Source organism: Onychostruthus taczanowskii, unplaced genomic scaffold (genome assembly GCF_017590055.1).
Source record: "Onychostruthus taczanowskii isolate IOZ18803 unplaced genomic scaffold, ASM1759005v1 scaffold26, whole genome shotgun sequence".
NCBI classification, from domain to species: Eukaryota; Metazoa; Chordata; class Aves; order Passeriformes; family Passeridae; genus Onychostruthus; species Onychostruthus taczanowskii.
This window is the reverse complement of record NW_024499906.1, coordinates 10,135,847-10,149,311: the sequence shown is the minus strand read 5'-3', so window position 1 is coordinate 10,149,311 and position 13,465 is coordinate 10,135,847. Positions and strand designations below refer to the sequence as shown.

The window sequence follows — 13,465 nt, the reverse complement described above, 5'->3', positions numbered from 1 at the left end:
GCCGGGAGGGCGGGCCGCCAGGGGGAGCCACATCCGGGGCGGAGACGGCACCGCCATGGCGGCTGCGTTCAAGTAAGTGCTGGGCCCGGGGGCCGCGGTGCCGCCGGAGCCGCGCTGCGGGTCCCGCCCGGGCCCCCACCGCCCCGGCCGCTCGGGGACCCTCGAGGGCTTTGTCCGGGGAGCGGGCTCGGCGCGTCTGGGCGGGATGGGGTCGGTGCTGCGGGGGCTGTGGAGCCCCGATGTGTGCGGGAAAGACTGAGCGAGCGGGGTTTGGCCAGGCGGGAAAAGGCCCGGCAAGAAGCGGAGCTCAGTGAAGCCCGGAGCTACCTGCTAGCAGAATTGCAGAGTATAACGAGGTGGATCCTTAGAGAGCAGCGAGTTCAGCTCCTGGCCCTGTGCAGGACCCCCCGGAGTCACCATGTGCCTGAGAGCGTTATCCAAGCACTTCTTGGACTCCGGCAGCTTTGGTGCTGTGACCTCTGCCCTGGGGAAATTCCAGTTCCAGTGCCCAGTCACCCTCTAGGTGACAAATGTTTTCCTACTCTCTGACCTAAACCTCCCCTTACAGCTGATAGAATTATAAGTTAAAACTGTGGGGAACACAATGACTTTCCATTTATAACTACTTGTTTTAGAATAGTAAAATGGTTTGGATCGGAGGGGATTTTCCCAGATCATGCAGTTCCAATCCCTCTGCCGTGGGCAGGGACACCTTTTGCTAGACCAGGTTGCTCAGAGCCCCATCCAGCCTGGCCTTGAACACCTCCAGGCATGTGGCATCCACAGCTTCTCTGGGCAGTCTGTCCCAGCACCCTTGATTCTATTGTATGGCTTAAAAGCTTCAAACGAGGTTTAGCAAGTGCTGTTACATGAACTGGAAAACAACAGACCTTGTGTTGTCCTTATAATCCAGTGGTACAGGACCAACACATATGGAGCCTACAGGGGCCAATTCATGCTGGCCGTTATGTTGGTGATTCCTCTGTGTGTTAGTCTGCATTTGGACAACTTGCCTATTCCACTTATCTTTTTCCCATCCCTGCCCCAGAAGCACTATTTTAATGAAACTGTGAATGCTTTGTTTAAATATTGGCGACACTTTTTATAAAAGCTTTCTTTTTTTACGTTAATGATCCCTGCTTAAATACTAATACACAGGTACTGTTACTAGTGCATGATTAATAATAAGCAGCAATTATTTATCATCTGAAGCACTGCACGGAGCATATTTTGTAATTTTATACTTTCTCAAAGATTCTAAGAAAAACTGAATAATTTAAAATTTTTTACAGTTTTCTGCATCTGAATGCAGTCCTTGAACTAACATATTTCACACAGTGTAGTAAAATTTTCCTTTTTGCATTCCTTGAAAGGCACTTTCCTTCCTACACCCTTCTGTCACTAAACACTTCTTTTGATTTTAAGTGAATAGGATTATTGAAGCGAAAGCTAGCAGTTTTTGTTAAGTGTATGTGCAGGCATGTTCCTTGTATGGAAGAAGCATTTTAGAAGTGAATTTAGGAAAACATCTTTTTTTTAGATTGGTTTAAAATTTCCTTATTGTTCTGTAAATGTATTGTGAAGCAGCTTTGTCAGGCGTCTTGATACCCAGATTATTTATTATTGCAGGTTTGTGGGGTTTTTTTTCTTTTTTTTTTTGTTTTTCCTCTGTGTCTTGCCTACTCAGGAGCTTGCATTTGAACTTCTCTTTCTATTTGTTCTAGAACTGTGGAACCATTGGAATATTACAGAAGGTTTTTGGTAAGTGAAACATAAGATGCCCGTATAAGTTCCTTGCAGTGATTTTTTTCTTGCTTGCTTCTGCTCCTCTAACTGTATGGAAATATGAAACTATGGAAATGAAAACTGAAAAAAAACCCCACAAAAAACTGTCTGAGCAGGCAAAAAACATTTGTGCTCTTCAGATATGTTTTTCTTTCCATCAGTGGTGTTGGTGCTGTTAGTCTTGATGGATAAATGCTTCTCTTGGTCGTGAAAGGAGTTCAGGTTAAATTAGACAAAGATGCAGGTTTTTGCCTAGTATAGATTATGTCAAACCAGGCTTTTAGATGCTACAGAAATTAGTAATGGAGACTATTGCTGCTAACCATGCACACTGTAACTGCAGAGGAAGAACACTGACTTTTGTTACCTTAAATTAGTTCAGCTATTACTGAAGTTGTATTGACTTAGAAATGGATCCAGTATTATTGCAAATTCTGGTTCTCATAATTGAACCAAAAGTGTTTGCTTTTGAAAAGCTTGAAACTGTGGTGAGTAACAATTCAGATCTAAAATGATAGAATACTGTTTTCAGTTTCTAACATAGGGGTTATGTGTTGTACAGCTTCTGACTGATGTTATTTGAATGCCATATTTTCTTTGGGTGCAGGGTTTTTCTTTTGTTTTCTTTAGTTCACTCTAATTTTAAGAGCTCCGCTAAGCAATGCAGGTGGGTAGAAACTCTCATTTTAAGCTACCAGCGCGTGTTCATTCTTGGATGGTGTTCTGAATCTAGTCTCCTGTAGTACCTACCCTTGAGACAATCAGTCTATTGTTATATTATCTAAATAAAGTTAAATGGATTTTTAAAATTAGGAGTTGTCTTTTGCAGGCCTGCAACACAAACTACATATAAGTTGATTAAAAGCCAACTAGAGTGTGACTGAGTTTTCCCTCATATTTTTGAGAAGACAGTAGTCTTTTTTATGAAGTTCTGTAGTAAAAATATTACTGTGTTATTTGATAAAGTATGTTTTCTAATTTGAAGTTTGTAATTTTTCTTTAGAAAGAGAACTGTCGGCCTGATGGAAGAGAGTTAGGTGAATTTCGTACAACCACTGTCAACATAGGCAAGTGCTTATGTGGAATAATAATAATAATAATGGGGGAGGTATTATTAATATCAGGTTATAGTGGTGACCTTAATGACTTGCTAATTGGTTTTCTTGGTAATTGCATTTGGAAACCAGGAAGAGGAAGGATTTTTTTTACAGTTTCAACAAGGATGAAAAAGAATGTGTGGTACAGTGAAATCCTTGAGCATTGTTTTCAGTCCTGTTCCTGGGCTAATGTGCACGGTGTAATTAGTCAATTCTGCTCCTGTATGTGCAGCACAATATAGGTGCCCTCACAAGTTTGCAGATGACACCGAACTAGGAGGGGCTGATATGCCATAAGGTTGTGCTGCCATCCAGAGGGGCCTCAGCAGGCTGGAGAAGCTCAACCATTCTGTGTGATTGGCTGTTTAATACAGTCAGTTTAATAGGTTCTTTCCCTCTCTGGATTTGAGACTTTGCTTGGGCTGTCTTTAGTGTAAAATGATGGAAAGTAAACACTCTGTGTCTGCTGGATGTTATTTTGCGCCCTTTGAAGGGAAAATAGATTTTATTCAACAATACTTTTTCTCTTCAGGTTCAATTACAACTGCAGATGGTTCTGCCCTGGTGAAGTTAGGAAATACCACAGTGATTTGTGGAGTAAAAGCGGTATGGTTGGTTTTTATCTTTATTTGTTAGCTGACTTTGTTCATTTGTGTTTAGAATTAATTGCCCATGGAATTGCAATAAGGTGCCAGTCAGATGCAATTACAGTCTTTCACCTGACTTACTTCCAGACCTGAAAGTTAATACATAATGTAATTGTATAATCCTACCTGTATAGTCTGAGAAACATGTATTTTTGTGATGCCCATTGTGTATGGGGAAAGATGTATAGAAAACTAAAGTCCTTGTTATTTCTAGATAAAAGCTCTGTAATTGAAAAGTTCCTGAACATGGATCAGTAAGTGCACTGGGAATGAGCTGGCTGGACTATTGAATGTCTTGTAGCCTCAACTCTACTGCTGGCCTGCCCTGACTTATAAAACAAATGACTGTTCATCCCTGTACTGAGTTCTTCCATAGGAAATTTACAGACAAGGACTGATTAAAAATGACTTTTGTAAATCTTATTGTTATAATAATTGGGAAGAAAACAACCATTTTTATATAGAACAGCTGAAAAATATTTTATACAAAATTCTTAATTTTGCTCTTTTCTATTTCTTCAGGAACTTGCTGCACCTGCAGTGGAGTCTGCTAATAAGGGATATATTGGTAAGTGTTTCAGTATGGATCTGAGGTTTTGTATTACTTCAGCTAAAAGGTTGTGGAAATTGTGTTCTGTAGATTTCTTAAAAGAATTAACTTTGATCAAACTTTATTGCAACCCTTCAAATTAATTTCAAAATTGGTATCCAGGCATCTAGAATTCCCTTTGCTTTGCTTGTGAGTTTTCCATACACAGCTACCTTTTTGTTGCTGTTTCCAGGCTGGGCATGGAAGGAAACCTGCATCATTGTGTATATTAAGAGGGAGAAGATACTCCATAAAAGATAGTGGCATGCATGGCTGTGCAAAGGCATGTTAACTTCTGTTTCAAAGTCCCAGTAGGCAAAAAATGTAACTGTTAAAAACAGTGAAATAAAAACTGTTTATTTCTCAGAGAACACTAAGTCCCAGTGGTACCTCCTCACTCTTGTTTGGAGTTTCTTTGGAAATAAAATAATTCAGTGGAATTGAGAGACAAAATCCCCTTTTTCTAAGGCATCTCCCAAGTATGTTGTTTTCAGTAAGCTTAACTATGCTTAGATTTTTTTCATGAATGTTTATGCTTCAAGTCTAAAGTCTCACGTTTTAATGGTTGATGGAAAGCAGACAGCATAGCAGTGAAGTCAGGCAGTGGGATGGAAATGGTACTGTTTCTTGATCTGCTGAAAAGTGCTTAAAGTTTTGTGTGGGTCATGATAGAGAAGGATTATAAACAGAGAATGGTAGCTAGGAGTATGTGCTTTTCCATGGAATATATAGTTTCTGAGTACAGAGAGTACTACAAGTTCTTTAATACAAACTCATGCATAACTTTATTTTTGAGGAGAGAATAAGGAAGGTTTGATTGAAAAATTCTTGGTCTTGCCTTTCATTTGAAGTACATAAAATAGTATTAAGAGCATCTGTTATTTATTTTTTTATTTTTGATTACCCATTGCCTGCTTTCTTTGCTTTATGACTAATGATTCTTGCTACCTAGTTCCAAATGTGGAGCTGCCATCCCTCTGTGCAGAGAGGTTTCGCTCTGGACCACCTGGTGAAGAAGCTCAAGCAGCGAGCCAGTTCATCGCAGATGTGATTGAAAAGTAAGAACCATCTTAATACTGTCAGAATACAAGCAACACTGCAAGAGTTTTCTATTGCCTTGCTTACTCTCATTTCATTTTAGTTCACAGATGATAGTGAAAGAAGATCTGTGTATTGCAAATGGCAAGGTAAGTTGTATCTCAGAATGAAGAGGGAGATAGTAACAAGATCACAGGACCTGTACACAAGTACAAATACAGAAGGTATTTAAGGTTAGAGGGGGTTTTAGTGTTGTTTTTTCTTTTCAGTGTTCATAGTTTACATCCTAAGTGCAAAAATCAAATAATAGAAATAAGTATCTCTGTTTAGAGTGGCCAAAATTTTTCTAATATATTGCACCATTTGCTTAGCTGATGTAATATCTCACATGTGTGAACCTTTTTTGATAGCTTGCATGGGTGTTATACTGTGATATCATATGTCTGGACTATGATGGAAACCTTCTGGATGCCAGTGTCTTTGCTTTGTTGGCAGCATTAAAAAATGGTAAGGCTTCCTTAGAACAAGAGACATTCTGATTAGTGTTGCTTGGAGAAATGCACTCGTTTTGAACCTGATAAGTGGGCAACTCGTTCCTGGGACTGTTTGTTTCATTTGAATGTAATAGAAGGTGGAAATTAGGGTGGGATGCCATAGTGTGTAAGACATGAAAAATAGGATCTTTTTTGTACACTTATTATTGCTTTCTTAAAAGACTAATAGCTATTCTGCCACATGTTCTCTGGGGTTAGATACCCAAGTCTTTTGGCAGTGGCCATGAACAAGTTTAACATCTACGTGGAGTATTACTTTGATAATGTATTTTGTGTAGGCAGGATGAGCTGCCGGAGGTTTTGCTTACACAAGTAGTGTGTCACAACAGAATATTCCTTTCCAAGCTTAATGAATTATCGTTTGTAAAAAAATGTGTGGCCTGACTGTTTGCAGGTGTGTGACTTATAAATGCATGAAGGCAGCAGTTTAAAGGGAAGTTTATGGCAAGGCCTCCCTTTCTAACTATGAATTGCCAGCTTTGGAATTCCCCTAGCTACTTTGCTCTTGTCCTCCTTGTCACCAGCAATGTATGGGTTGTCACAGCAAGCGTTAGCTGAAGGTCAGGTTGCACTGTTTCTACAAATATATACAATTCATGATATGAGACTATATTCCTAGTTTTTATATGTCCAGTAGACTTGGAGAAAAAATACTTCTGGTTAAATACGATTCTGAAGTATTTTAATTGTGTGGCATTTTGGAAGTAGAAAATATTTTTGTGTAAGGAGAAAACCTTCTGTTACCCTGAGTACAAAAATCAAATACTTCCTTGAACGGGTAGTTCTAAGCTAAATACTTTACTTGAATTCAAATTTTTTTTTTTTTTTGTAGCGAATACCATTAGTGTATGAAAAATTATTCAGATTGATTTTCAGTGGGTTAAGAGAACAGCTGAAATATTTCAGTAGTTGTCGACATCTCTAGGCCTGGTAAATCCAGCATGTTTAATATTAGACCATTGTAATTTTTTCATCTCTTCAGTGCAATTGCCGTTGGTTACGATAAACGAAGAAACTGGTTTATCAGAAGTTAATTTAAAACAGAAGAATCCTTTGATTATCAGAAAGCATCCAGTTGCCACATCATTTGCTGTATTTGATGAGTAAGTTCCAAACTGTTTTGTACTTTATGGAAACAACAGTGTCTGTAAAACAAATGAAGGACAGAGGATGCCACCAGTGATGTTTGTGCACTCCTGCCAGGGATCAGAGTGGAGCCTCAGGCAATGCTGCTCCACCCATCTTAAATCCACAGCCTCTCATTGAAGGGGCCTCTAGTTCTGTGATGTAAGGAGTGCAAGGAACAAAGTGCAGTCTGTACTCTGCAGCTTCTTCCTGTGGCTTAAAGCAGAAGTGGTTCCCAACCTGAAAGATAAGTTTAAAAGTGCAGGGAGGGTACTGTTTTAGGTTTTTGAAGTATCTCTAAGATGAAAATGTTACCAGTGCAATTAATGTTTTAGAAGCCTGTGTAACTGATAGAAAGGATGATAACTTTTGAACAGCTTATGCCAAGGATGTAGTCAACAAAGGAAGTAGGAAGTAGAAGTCCAGTTAGAACAATAGAACTCCTGGATAACTGAAAACATAATTACCCAAGGTGAAGTATAACTAGCATGCTTAAGTCATTGTTCATGTAGGAAGAGAATCTGATTATGTGAATTGAAAGTGATCACGTATAATAACTTGATTCCTCATCTGAAATTGTCTACTTGCTCTTCCTTATGTCAAGAATGTTAAGAATGTGTTCTGCTGCTGTTTTTAAGAAATGCAGTCATTTCTAGTGACATCCATTTGCAAAGTAGAAAGTGACAGATAAGTGCTCATTGTGCTATTCAAGATTTAGGCCCGTTTGAAGATATAGGGGGGTTATGGCACATTAATTTGTATTCACAGAAATATTAATACAGGCCTTTCATCCAAATAACGAATGGGGTGGGGAAAGCAATAATCTCAAATGTTGACCAAGTGATTACCAAAATGCATCAGAGCAGGACATTATTGGTACTTTAGAATGCCTCTGTTAATTGCTTTAATACCATTTCTACTGAGTCTGAAATTTGATGTACACTGAGTGTTTGGGTAACATACTAGGCAGACAGCTGGCAGTAGGGTATTACTCACACACAAATCACACATACTTGCACATAGACCAAAAAGCTGCTGGGGAAGAATGCTTTCCATGAGTGTCTGTTGGGCTTTGTTTCCTTCCCTGAAACCTGTTGTTGCATCAAAAAAGTTACTGAAGTCTTCTTTTACCTCCTAAAACTTAAGTATTGAGGGGGTGTTTGCCTGTGTTGTGTGGTTTGCGTTGTTTTCTGGTTTTGTGTTTTTGTTTTTAATTCTGGTTAATAGCCTTTTCAATAAAATGCTTTACATACTCTGGCTTCCAGAGGCATTTTTCTTCTACATAAAAGGCCTTCTTGAATAAATGGAAGTGGTAGGTTGCTGGTTAGTGTGGCCGTGGCTGAGGAGCACTGCTGCAGGGCTGCTCCTGTGGCAGCGACCTGTACATCAACAACAGCCATGCACTGAACTGCTCATGTGACAGTATGACAGCCAGAATAAGCTGTCTTAAGCAACCCAATGAATCTGGTTTTGAACTATTCCCAGTCTGAATGAGGTTACAGTTCACTGACAACAAACTGAGAACTACTTTGGTGAACATAGCAGTGGAAATGAGTTTTACTTTAAGGTGTCTGGTAGAAATTAGTGCAGCCTACACGTAAAACCAATGCCAGTCTCCAGTGTAACTACAAAAGAATGACTGCAATCTTTCATAATGCATACTTGCAAATGGCAGTTTAGTGGCATTTTCCTGCAATACATCACTGTCACAAATTTATGAAACCACTTATATGCCTATTTTCCACATGATTATGTGGAATCTCCCACATTTTTTTGGCTTTTTTATTTTTTTAATTGGTGCATTTTGGTAGGAAAACAGCTTGAGCACTAAATCCATCGACAAGTATTTAGTAAGACTACAGTAAAAATTGTATTTTGCAATAACATTAATGGAGCAATGTATACCAACATATCTGCTTGCATTTCTTTCACAAGCACGTTACTCATTGTTGATCCAACTGCTGAAGAAGAAGATCTAGCAACTGGAACAGTAACCATTGTAACTGATGAAGAAGGCAGACTGTGTTCTGTCCATAAACCAGGTACTTCTAAATTTACTACAAAGAAACCTATGGAGATGATGTTAGATCAAGAAAAGATTCTGTACGTGCTTTGCTTTGTGAGATGCAGGTGCTTTATAGTAACAGAGTGACTGTTTGAATAGTCATTAAATTACCTGCTCTTGAAAGGAGTTGTAAGATGATGGGTGGAAGATGATGGGTGGCATAACTGAAGTTCAAAAAGCAGTCACATCAGAGGACTAATTCTGGGCATGTGTCCTGTTACAGCTTGTTTGTTTCCATTATCTTTGCCTGAAGCTAGGGCTGGGAAAGCTGTATGCTCCCCAGTGAAAGGTGCTGGTAATGACAATTACTGTATTTATACTCGCATTTGGAAATAACAGTTAGATACATGTAACTGAAGTACAAGTAGAAAATCAAACTGTTCCCTTCAATGTTTAGGTGGAAGTCCTCTTACAGGAGCCAAGCTTCAGGACTGTATCACCAGAGCAATTACAAGACACAAAGAAGTAAAGAAGCTGATAGACAAAGTAATAAAAAGTATAACACCCAAGTGAACAAAAAGAGAGCTCTTTTCAAAAATTGATTTGTAAAAATTGTATTTGTTACAGTGTTCACAAACCTTTTTATACTAAATAAACAAATACCAATACTACATTTACAAAGTTCATTTTTTCTAAAATGTTTTTCACCCTTATTCTATGTACAATGTTGTTGACTGGTAAAAAATACAAGATAAAACATTCTGTTAAAAAATTAAGTGACTAGAGGAAACCAGATCCTAGCCGCTTTATAGATGAAATTTCTAAGTTCTGTAAGGTTGGCTTCCAAAATCAGTTCATTTCTTTTAGTGTAATGTCTAAAGTTCATTTTCCCACCAGTAATATAAAACGCTAATTTTATTTTAACCCTGTTCCTTAACAATCTGAAAAAAAAAAAATCCCCTTCCAGTCAATTTTTTTTTTTGGGGGAGGCAAGAATCATGATTTTGGAGGGGTTGGCGTGCCTCTTTTCCTTTTACTTTTTGAGTGGCTGCCTGAATGTTGTTGATGATGCAGGTGAGCTGCTTGTGCTGCTGCCGCTGCCATAGCCATTTGATGCTGCAAGAATCGCAACTGCTGCCATGGAGGAGAAGGGAGAAAAAGCTTGTTAGTGTTGACTATAAAGCTTTCATATCAGGAAGAATGAAGGGGGGGAGAGAAAGAAAAACTGAGGAAGCACCAGGCTGACAAAAGGAACACACCATGTACTGGGGCAATGGGTACAGTCAAGCAGCACCAGTGGCACAGAAGCCTGCTGAGGGCACAAGCTAACATTTTACATGTGAATGTGCACAGCTTTGTTTCTTTGCCCTTTCTTTTCATTGCAGTAACTGCAGTAACTCAGCAACTTCACTGAGTGTTTGGGTTACACAGTACCTTTTTGATGTGATAGCTTCTCAGTGTATGCATTGTATGAATTTTCTGTATTTATTACAAACATGAGACTGTGTGCTAAAAAAATGCTAAAATGTTTTCATGAAGCATCTGAATGGTAAAGAAATGCTTTGCAGAGCTCTTGCTTTCATGTACTGACTGTAGCAGTGCTACATTCGATCTTCCAGGTGCTTACATCCATGCCATTTTGAAATCTACTGGCAGCTGGTATAGTATTTAGATATGTGCCACAAGCACCCCTTGAATGTTTGCAAATCAGGAAGGTGGAGGGCTTAAACAAATAAAAATAAATTCAGTGCTCCAAGCTGAGAGAACCACAGATTTCAGATCTTGCATGATGATTTGCCAAATACATGTTGGTTTTGTTGGTTTTTTTTTTTTTCCTTCAGTTTACAAGACCATAACTGCATTAGTTAAAAAGAGAGCCCAAGAGGGCAATATTTTTGATTTTGGAGCCAAGAATTGTATTTTTAATTTAATTTTTTTTTAACACAGTCAGAGTGAAGTTGCTGGATTACTTGTATCTGTTGCTGCTGCTGCTGCAAGGCTTGTTGTTGTTGCTGTTGCAAGGCAGAAGAGAGCTGGAGTCTCTGCTGAGGAAGGCTTTGCCCAGGTCTGTTCACGGCAGAGCCAAGCTGAGACAACACTGAGAAAGGAGAAGGGGAAAGCAGGCAGGTCAAAGAGGTCAGGTTGAGTTGGTCAGGGGAGGAAGACATAGGAATACAGTGTAACAGGAAAGGGATCAATAGAATTAGTTTCAGAGTCAAATTTGGAACAGTGCAGAATAAAGTATACATGATATACATACTCTGTTAGTTAGAACATAATTAGATTATGAAGTGCTTGTGGAGACACAAAGGTTTCTCACACTGGATGTTAAGCACAGAGTTAAAGAAACATTCCTTAATGAAGTCTGGCATGAAGTTCCCTGCATTTTCTTAATTTTTGTCTTAAGTGTAACTTGTTTTCATGTGATACCATCAATTGATGGCACTTAACTGCCAAACAAAGCAGAGAAGTGCATGCTTTAGAAGTCGAGTATGTCTCATAGAATTCATGTCCTGATAAACAGTAAATCATTCTGATCTAATGTAAGATTTCCTTAAGACCAAACTTCATTTCAGTGTGAATTTATCAACATAAACACTTTGCTACAAAAGGAGGCTCAGCAAGCACATACCTGTGGCTTGAGGTTGCATAAAATTCCCTACTCCAGTCAGGTTAATTACAGCAGCTTGTTGGGCAGATAATGCCTGATCTTGATTGGATGGACCTTGGTCAGACCCCTAGCAAAAATGAAAAGCTTGATCCTTATTACCAAACTTTTGTATCAATGAATAAGCAAACAAAGCCAGTGCGAAGGCAAACTTCTGAAGTGCCATTTAAAAACATTTAATGCTACGTCATCCAGTGTGTGTTACAGTGTAGCCACTATCAGCAGAACAGACACTGAATACCCCAGAACAGCTTTGTTTTGGCAGAAATGGTATTGCTGCTGTTACTCAGCAGAAGTCCACGTAGTTGTTAATTTCTCTGCAGTCTAGCAGAGACTGCACTTCATGGTTGTAATCTTACGACAATTTCCTGCCCCACTCCCAGCCCCAAAGTCTTTAGGGGACCCCGAGATATCCATGTGCAAAGGTTCTAATCAATCAAAGTGTGCAAAGGCTGACACATTCCCATGTTCATATTGTGCCACACGCTCCTTAATTGCATAAAAATACATTCCCTGTTTTTAAAATTATATTTTCAGAACACCGTAGTTTTCACAGTAATCACTTCAAAGGAATTAGTGGAGTCTGACCTAGTGTCTCCTGAAGTCAAAGGGTGCTTAATTATGACCTCTTTTAGACCTTAAATTATGCACTGATTTATAACACAGGGAAATAAAGTATTATATGCACAATTCAAGGAAACTGCATGGCTTATGAGTTGGAAAAAAGCTGGTTCAGTCCAGGAGTTGCAATGCTTCTTTAGCATTACATTATAATACTAAGATCTAGGAAAACCAGACCAAAAGACTGCACGTTGAGACATCATCATCTCCATGATGACTTAAGACATAGAACCAATATGTGGGGAAAATCCCTAAGTATGAGAGAGAATGCATATTTATATTATATTGGTAGCACAGAAAATTGTTGGTTTTGAGCCTAACTTTTCTCACTAAGCACTGTGAGTACATACATTCCTCTCTTTATCAAAGCTAAGGAATCTAGTGTTTTAATATCTCATTTTAGCCAACAATCCCTTCCTCTATAATGCAAGGTATGAGATAGGTTCCTTAGGGCAGTTTAACCAATGCAGAGATTGATTTTCTCCAGAACTTTCGTGCCACAAGAACTAAACTTACATCAGCCTTTTTATTAATACCCTTGATGTTCAAAATCTAGAAAATAAAATCCAACAGTACAAGGTCACATTATTTTTTTTAGTAGTTCAACTACTAACTGACATTTAGAGATTTGGATGCTGTGAACAAATTGGAAAGTTTCCATTAAACTGTCCCACAATCCAGAACAAGGCCTGTGGCACAGGAGGGTATATACCGTAAAAAATTTCAGAGAGGCATTTTATTTATGAACAGTCTACAGTACCACAAGTGAAATTATGACAAACTTGAGTATCCAGTAGAGAGTATTTGGTAAGCAGAAGGCTTGTGTGTCTGAGAACACAAAAGCAGAACAGCTAGTTTTCTCACACTGCTGCATCAATGTTGGTTTTTAAATACTAACCTGGTACTTGCACCTTAGGATTTTTAAGGTGCAACTGACCACTCAAAATTTGTCATTTGAGGATGGATTGGTGCCTACCACCTTTAACACTAGTTACAGGCAGCACCAGAGCTAATGTCTTAAGATTACAGCTTTAAAGACAACTTGTATTTTCTTTGGTGTAAAGAAAATTCTGCTGCTACAGCAGCGAGGTTTGTAAGCCAACTCACAGCAGTATCAATAACAAGTATTTGTTTCTCTGTAACAATCCTCACTGCATTTTTTTCTATGTTCATCTGATATATCTGTTAGTTATGATAAACAAAGCACTAAGCTGATTTTACACCACTCATACAATGGGGCTTGCTCTCTTCATGACAGAGATAGACAATGCTCAGCAGTTGTTACAGGTTTTTCTATACAGGATATAAATAAAGAAGTATAACCCAGCTCCAGCCA

The 13,465-nt window shown here is 38.8% G+C and overlaps 2 protein-coding genes across 2 annotated transcripts in view; one reads left to right on the top strand and one right to left on the bottom strand.

Moving 5' to 3' along the window:
* The first annotated feature begins 10 nt into the window (after window positions 1–10).
* On the top strand, window positions 11–9,511 carry EXOSC8 (exosome component 8). The gene is made up of 11 exons (XM_041407214.1): window positions 11–72; window positions 1,725–1,761; window positions 2,789–2,852; window positions 3,415–3,488; window positions 4,052–4,097; window positions 5,071–5,176; window positions 5,260–5,305; window positions 5,567–5,663; window positions 6,693–6,813; window positions 8,771–8,877; window positions 9,298–9,511. The coding sequence occupies exons 1-11, from the start codon at window positions 56–58 to the stop codon at window positions 9,411–9,413; spliced, it is 831 nt and encodes a 276-aa protein (XP_041263148.1). The 5' UTR covers window positions 11–55; the 3' UTR covers window positions 9,414–9,511.
* The window catches only part of SUPT20H (SPT20 homolog, SAGA complex component), a 25,979-nt gene continuing 21,954 nt past the window's right edge, over window positions 9,441–13,465 (bottom strand). The window contains exons 20-21 of the mRNA XM_041407266.1: window positions 11,473–11,578; window positions 9,441–9,974 (exon numbers count right to left, since the gene is read on the bottom strand). Of these exons, the coding sequence (XP_041263200.1) occupies window positions 9,874–9,974; window positions 11,473–11,578 (207 nt within the window). The 3' untranslated portion in view covers window positions 9,441–9,873. The remainder of the gene's footprint in view (window positions 9,975–11,472; window positions 11,579–13,465) is intronic.

Coding starts and splice junctions, on each gene's coding strand:
- EXOSC8 (XM_041407214.1), top strand. Junction 2,853..3,414: donor TACAACCACTGTCAACATAG/GCAAGTGCTTAT, acceptor TTTTCTCTTCAG/GTTCAATTACAACTGCAGAT. Junction 5,177..5,259: donor ATCGCAGATGTGATTGAAAA/GTAAGAACCATC, acceptor ATTTCATTTTAG/TTCACAGATGATAGTGAAAG.